Genomic DNA, 7,941 nt, shown 5'->3' on the forward strand with positions numbered 1-7,941 from the left:
GCCCACAATCAATCCTGCACAAGTCAGTTCCAGGGCCCTCGAGAAGGTTCCATCATATGGACCCGCATGCGTTAGCGAATGGGATCCGCATCCGACAAGGTCCACTCGTGGAGAGTAAAGAAAGACCGGGCGCGTCGGTGCAGCCCGAGCCCGAGACGGCGACCGGATCCGATCCGATGCGGGAACTCTAGGGTTCGCGAGGCTATTTATACGCGAGACCGGGGTCTCCTGCTCACTCGGTCCCAGCCGCCGCCGCCACTAGCTTCCAGCGAACAGAGCCAAGGGTTTGGGAGAGAGCGATGGAGGGAGGAGTGATCTCGTTGCCGGCGCCGGCGCCGGTTTCTTGCCTCGCCAACAGGGAGTTCCAGGCCACCCCCACCCCCAGCCCGTCCGACGAGTCGACGGTCCTCCGCGAGCTGAACGTTTCCGTCTCCCTCGCCGGTCTGGACATCTCCCGCGGCCACCACGGCGAGCCGGACGTCCTGGGCCAGAGACGCAGCAAGTGCAAGCCCAAGGTCCGGACAGTCTCCAAGATGCACATGGCGGCCAAGGCCAAGGCCAGGGCGGAGAAGGCGGCGGCGGCGGCGCTCGACAAGGCCAAGGCGGGGAAGAAGGCGGCGCTCGACAAGGCCAAGGCGGAGAAGAAGGCGGCGGCCGACAAGGCCAAGGCGGAGAAGGCGGCGGCGGCGGCGGACGACAAGGCCAAGGCGGAGAAAGAGGCGGCGCCTGCTGGTGGTGCTGCAACCCCCGATTGGTTGAGGCTCGACCTGTATCTGGTTGACGGGTACGGGTTCAAGGAGCAGAGGACGGTGAAGATGGACCATCGGAACGGCTATATCAAGTGGCTGCTCGAGTGGGACAAGAAGCCGCGCCCTCCCCTGCCCAACCTCCCCGAGGAGTGCCGCGAGGCCATGGACGCCATCAAGGCTCAGCGCGACCACGACTAGAGGGTCCTCGCCGACTTCAAGCGCGACGGCTACGCCTACGTCCAGGTCGACGTCTTCAACGACGACGACCCAAGGGCCAACCTCCCCGACCACCACTACGACATCATCTACAGCGACGAAGAAGCTTGATCTACTGAGCAACATCTATCTATCGATCGATCTATTTATCTAATGTATGCCATGGATTAGTGTGTGATTCCTCAGGATCTACTGCGTCTTTAAGTTTATGTCTACAAGGACGATGTTATATCGTAGCTCTGTAGTGTGTCCTCTGGCTTTTGCAACCCGGCAAGCTACTATCTATCTATCTATCTAATGTGTTACTGAAACTCTCTGTTACGTTGTTCTTCAATTCCATTGGTCACAAATCTTGACAGGGCTGGTTGGCTGAAATAAAAATATATCATAGGCAAAATTATACTACTACTGTGCAGCTGTTGGCAACAGCGGTATTTGTTACTAGTCTGTGTTTGACTTTCTACAAGTTCATGGCAAGTCTGAAACTTTTTGTAGGTCGATACGTTCTCTACTGCAAAACAGGTACAAGTTCATGGCAAATCTGAAACTTTTTGTAGGTCGATATGTTCTCTACTGCAAAACAGGTACAAGTTCATGGCAAATCTGAAACTTTTTGTAGGTCGATACGTTCTCTACTGCAAAACAGGAGCCTGGCCACAATCTGAATTACAGCTCAGAAGCAGATGAAGCTCAATGTAACACTAAGGTGTGATTACCTCCACTATCACAAATTAGTCCACTTACCTTCTGTTTTCTCATTCATGGCTCTAACTACGCACTAAATAGTAAATGCACACGTCGTCTTGTCATGTGGAGATTCAAGTTCTTTTGTTTTTTGGTGACAAAAGCCAATGCATACTGTTGATTTGTAATTGCCTGGTTTCTTCATCTTAAGCTGCACGGTCATGGTTTTTTATGTTTATGTTGGCATGTGGGATTGATGCAGGGAAATAATCCTTCCTGTTTTTGTTGCTACAGGGTTTGTCCTACTATTTTACTTAATCGCCATGATACTTTAGCTCATAACATGGGCCTTACAAAGTTACAATCCATGTTGCCTTCCTATGATCCCAGAAGTGAAACTTATCCTTTATCCTTTTTATCATACTCCCTCCGTCTCATATCAGTCGTCGCAGAAATGGATGTATCTAGATGTAATTCCGTGCTAGATACATCTGTTTGAACGGCAACTAATATGGGATGGAGAGAGTACTTGTTTGGTGTCCATTGTTTGTTGAGTTTATAGGTGTCAATCTTTTTAGTTGCTGCTCTATTTTTGTAGCTGCACTTGTGAACTTGGGGAATTAGATTGGCAAGTTCAAGGGGTGAAGATAGCTGCAGGATATTTTTCAGAATGAATAGCTTTACACCATGATTTGAATTTTTACGGTAGTTGATTTTGATCACAAAGACCCACAGTGTGAAGTTTTACGATAGTTGATTTTGATCACAAAGACCCGTAGTGTGACCTGCATCCAACAGCTGGACACATTGATTAAACTCCTTTTTTCTACGTGCAAAAGTTGTTCTCGGGTTTCCAACAGATCTTGCTGTGCTCTCATACAACCCTTTTAGGGCCTCTTTGATTCGTAGGATTGCAAAAACACAGGAATAGGAAAAACGTATGATTGAAATGGCATGTCCATTGGATCCCTATAGGATTTGAGTTTGTTTGGTTGTGTCATCGGAAAAGCAAAGGATTTTTTTCAAGAGGTTGGAGTGGATGCGAGAATTCCTGTGAAATGGAGTACAAATAAATCCTTAGGAAAATCCTACAAGATTCAATCCTACGAATCAAACGACAAATGTAGTAAAAATTCATCAGGATTCTAATCCCTTAAAAATCCTATGAAGATCCTCTGAATCAAATAGACCTATAACCTCATTCTCTTTATGATAATATTTCAGTCAACCTGCACCGTAATGTTTTCTGACGCATGTATATTTAGGATGCACAACACCAAAGTGATGTGCAGAGTGTCGCACCATGAGGCTAGGGCTCTGATGTAATTGTTTTGACCAATGTTTAATCTGATGTTATTACTATCAGTTTATTTTCCATCTTGCGCATGATGCTTGTTCAAATTTTGCACATATCTTGTGACCTTGTCTAGTTTCTGCTAAAGAAAGCATTTACCTTTTTTCCTTTGGTTCTCGGTCGTGTGATCCACAGCGCTCAGCAGTCAGCAGACTCGCTGGCAACCATGTCTGCAACAAAAACTGGACTTGACCCTAGCCAAAACATAGTGGCTTCAGCCATACGGTACCGCCATATTGCGCATGGGCAACAGAGTTACATGACCGATGACAGAAACTAAACTCAAACGTCGCCATGCAAACACTCCTAGCTTCACGTAACAGCACGCCATAATCTGCAAAATAGAAAGACAAGCCAACGCTCCTAGCTTCACGTAACAGCAAGACAAGCCAACGCTTCAGCATGTAGCGCATTCCTTGCATGTGTCTTCTCCGCACCAGCTGCTATAAAATCTCCCGTATCAGTCCGCACAACGAAGCCCACAGCACCATCTCCCGACTCCGGCTGGAATGCAGCATCAAAATTTATCTTCACAATCCTTGCACCGGAACCGGGTCAGAAACAACATCCACTGGAACCTGCTCAGACTTGTAGTCTAGCAAGTGTTTGCGGACTAAGAAGCATACCTCCTCAATCGATTTAAGCTCCTCCCCAGCATTTACTTTATTGCGGATCAGCCACTAGTCCCATAATCTATATCTATATCTATTCTATATCTATATCTATACCTACTTCTATATCTATATCTATATCTATACCTCTATACCTACTATTAAAGCAAGGTGATATTCTTAGTTTCGTCCCACATCTGATCCTACATTACGTGAAATACATGAGGTGGTACTAATTTGTAGAGCAAAGTTTCATATCGGCTATTAAAGAAGGTTTGTATCAGCTGAGTTGGGCCTGCGTTCCTCTACTTGAGCCTTCCACACGTACGTTGTGATCAAGCCCCTCAGGTTGATTCAGTTTTGCTTCTAAAAAAAAGGTTGTTTCAGTTTTTTTTTAAGAATTCTATCTTCTCCCGCAAGGGATCGAGCAGGCGATCGAGCTCCTCCTATTTCCTATGTCCTCCCGCAAGTTGTTGTTTCAGTTCTTTTTTCTAAACAAATAATCAGTTGTCCGGCTGGGCCTTATGGGCCAGCAGACACGTCTCAGCTTTCAATGGAATCAAAAATTTTCTCAGCTAGCGTAGGTCTGTATATGATGCGTCTTTTTTTGTCAATAGTCCCACCTTGCTCAGTTAAACTGATTAACGTCAGTTTATATACTTTCTCAAACGATTGCCTTGGGAAATATACAGTGAGCTTCTAAAACGGGATTAGCGAAACAGTTTGTGAATTATAATAGAGTTTACTGATTCATAAAATGTTTGTTGATTTAGAAAATGTTCATGAATTTTTAAAAAATGTTCATCTATTCTAAAATTGTTCGCCGATTCAAAAGAAAATGCTTAAAAACCATCAATTCATAAAAATGTTCATGAATGATCGAAGATATGTAGTTAAACAGTAATGCTTCTGAATGTTTGTGACTATATACCCGCGTAAATTTTGAAGAATTAACTGCCGGGGTGGATTGAAATATTATAGTATGTTTTTTAAATACTCCCTCCGTCCCAAAATTCTTGTCTTAGATTTGTCTAGATACGGATGAATCTAATATGACTTGATACATCCGTATTTAGACAAATCTAAGACAAGAATTTTGGGACGGAGGGAGTATGTTTCTTGAAATTCAGAATAATTCTTTGAATTACCAAGTTTTTTGACAACCACGATATTATTTCGAAATGTGCACATTGCTTTGATTTGTGAATAAATTTAGAAAAAAGAAACATTTTCATGCATTTGTGAACAAATTTTCAAAATCATGCGATGAGTTGTGAACAAAATGTGGTCATCGTTATTGGACATTATGATTTTTTTTCTCCCATTGCAACGCACGGGCCCTTTTACTAGTAATAGAATAATAACCAGACGTTTGCTACTACTAGACGGGAGTGCATGGACAGCTTCAACCATCCCCATAGTAGAAACTTGAGAGGCGAAAGATAGCCTCACTTCTTCCAGATTTAGTGCTCTCCATAGGTGCTTAACCAATTTGCATTTAATAAAAATCTGGCACATACTGGGCACCGGGTATCGAGCTCAACATGTTTCCTTTTGATGTTCATACACAAAGGCAAGCTGTTATGCGCCAATCTCCATAGAAAAATACATATTTTCGCAGGTAATCTAACATCACAAAGTCTCTTCCAAGCCAAATGCAAAGCAGGAGCCGCCGCTGAAGAACTTGCGTCCTGGTGATGTAATGCATCTCTAATCGGAACTCCAAGCTGGTAAGCAGATTTGACTGAGAAAATCCCCTTACTATCATATGCCAAGCCACATGATCCTCCATTCCACTTCTAGGAGGGATTGCCAAAATGTGTGTCACATCATCTGGCCTGAACAAATCTCGGACAAGCTCTTCATCCCAATTCGGACAATTAAGTCCTCGACCTTATCCTGGACGCTTATCTAGTAAGTTTCCCGTGTTTTGAGACTTGGACAAGGTGGATGGTATTTAGATGAACGTGCCGACGGTTAATGCCCAAATGACCGTGTTTGCATGAAGGTCACAGGAGATCCCACATAAACTCGAGCTTCAGCAGATTTGGCTACATGTTGACAGGGTTCCCCACACTGTGCGTCATTTTTTAGGCCTATGGGCTATTGGTACGCTGATGGGAAAGACCCTGGATGTCGACCTCATTAGTTTGCGTCGACGTGGGGGTGGTTTCTATTCTTGTGGCTATGACAAACACTCAGATTTTGGCAAAGGACAAGGATCATGTTGGACCTTTTGTTGCTACGGATGTGTTGGTTAAGCTTTGTACCGTTTATTTGGAGACGCAAGAGCGATGATGCTGACGATGATGGCGGTGCATAGGAGAAGGACGATGACATGGACACCTCAGATCACTCCAGAAACCCACCTGACCAACCTCCGTCTAGTGCTACTACAAATGGCTCTCTTGCAAATGTGGTCTCTCGTGGTGCTCCGGGAGCTTCTCCATGGATGCACCGACATGAGTCCTCGTTGCCTACCACTCCGCGGACTCAGTTTGGGTCGGAGCCGTCATCACGGACATGGACGGCTGTACCTCAGGCTGATGCACGCGCGTCGATACAGACCTCCGACGGCATAGCAGAGCGCTTGCTTGCGGCTCTAGAGCGGTCTCAGGCGGAGGCCCCGACCATCCGGCTTTCGGCTCAAGAGGAGCCGGCCTTGGGTGTGCGGCCACGGGTTGCTGCACCGGTGGCTCAGGTGGAGCCGACCCACCACTCAGCTCAGGAAGAGCCGCCTCCGAGGGGTGCTGCCACGTGCGGCCACACCGGTGGCCCACGATGAGCCGGCCGTGCTGGATGCCCTCGGGCTAGGACCAGCTAGCCCGCCACTGGATGTGCAGCCATGTGCCGCTACACCAGTGCTCGAGCCAACGGTTGAGACTGTCGTGGAGGGGTTGTTGACGGAGAACAAAGCATGAAAATAAAAAAAATTCCTACGAAACATCCAAGATCTTATTTAGGAGATGCATAGCTACCAGAGGGGAGTGTGTCTACATACCATTGTAGATCAAAAGCGTTAGCGTCCTAACACGGTTGATGTAGTCGTACTCTTCACGATCCAATCCGATCTAGTGCCGAACGGACGACACCTCCGAGATTAGCACACGTTCAGCTTGATGGCGTCCTCTCCTTCTTGATCCAGCAAGTGAGGGATAGGAGGTAGATGAGATCGGAACTAGCACGACGGTATGGTGGTGGCAACAACGGAATTCCGGCAGGGCTTCGCCAAGCGGGTACCGGAGGGACGTGGGAGGAACTTGGAGCGGGAACGGGCCAGGGTGAAGGGGTGGCAACCCATCTAGGGCCGGCCACAAGGTTGAAATCCCTTTAAACTTGGAGATAACATCTTATCTCTAGATTCAACCCTTTCAATTTAGAGATAAGACCTTATCTCTAGATTTAAACAACATATGCCTTGGGAAATGGGGCGGCCAGCCTATGTGGGTTGTAGCCCCACCCCTCGGTCCATGTGGGCCCTTCCTAGTGTTGGGAAACGTAGCATGCAATTTCAGAAAAAATCCTACGCTCACGCAAGATATATCTAGGAGATGCATAGCAACGAGGAGGAGAGTGTGTCTACATACCCTCGTAGATAGAAAGCGGAAGCGTTTGACAACGTGGTTGATGTAGTCGAACTTCTTCTCGTTCCGACCTATCAAGCACTGAACGTACGACACCTCCGAGTTCTGCACACGTTCAGCTCGTGGAAGTCCCTCGCCTTCTTGATCCAGCAAGGTGTCGAGGTAGTAGATGAGTTCCGTCAGCACGACGGCATGGTGACGGTGATGATAAAGTGATCCACGCAGGGCTTTGCCTAAGAATCGCGAGAATATGACCGGGGGTGTAAACTGTGGAGGGGGGCGCCGCACACGGCTAACAATTGATGTTATGTGTGTTATAAGCGCCCCCTCCCCACGTATACATAGGTGGGAGAGGGAGGGGAGCAGCAAGGGTGCACCCCAAGTAGGAGGAATCCTACTTTGGGGCCTCCTCCAATTCGGCCTCCCCCACTTCCTTTTTTGCCGGAGAGAAAAGGGAAGGGGGAAGGCAGAAAGGAAGGGGGGCCGAACCCCCCTTGTTCAGTCTCCAATACGGCCTCCTGCCTAAGGGGGTGGGGGGCATCCCTTGTGGGCTGGTGTGTGCTCCCCTCTTATGGCCCATATGGCCCATATCTTTGAAGGAAATATGCCCTAGAGGCAATAATAAAGTTGTTATTTATATTTCCTTATATCATGATAAATGTTTATTATTCATGCTAGAATTGTATTAACCGAAAACTTAGTACATGTGTGAATACACAGACAAACAGAGTGTCCCTAGTATG

General features: G+C 46.9%; 1 protein-coding gene across 1 annotated transcript; it reads left to right on the plus strand.

Annotated features, from left to right (window-relative positions):
- The first annotated feature begins 219 nt into the window (after positions 1-219).
- On the plus strand, positions 220-1,276 carry LOC123149078 (uncharacterized). The gene has a single exon (XM_044568609.1). The coding sequence runs from the start codon at positions 300-302 to the stop codon at positions 945-947; it is 648 nt and encodes a 215-aa protein (XP_044424544.1). The 5' UTR covers positions 220-299; the 3' UTR covers positions 948-1,276.
- The last annotated feature ends 6,665 nt before the right edge of the window (positions 1,277-7,941 follow it).

The sequence above is a fragment of the Triticum aestivum genome, chromosome 7A (assembly GCF_018294505.1).
Source record: "Triticum aestivum cultivar Chinese Spring chromosome 7A, IWGSC CS RefSeq v2.1, whole genome shotgun sequence".
NCBI lineage: Eukaryota > Viridiplantae > Streptophyta > Magnoliopsida > Poales > Poaceae > Triticum > Triticum aestivum.

Bases quoted from the DNA above. Each gene is read 5' to 3' on its own strand.
- LOC123149078 (XM_044568609.1), top strand. From the start codon at position 300: ATGGAGGGAGGAGTGATCTCGTTGCCGGCGCCGGCGCCGGTTTCTTGC.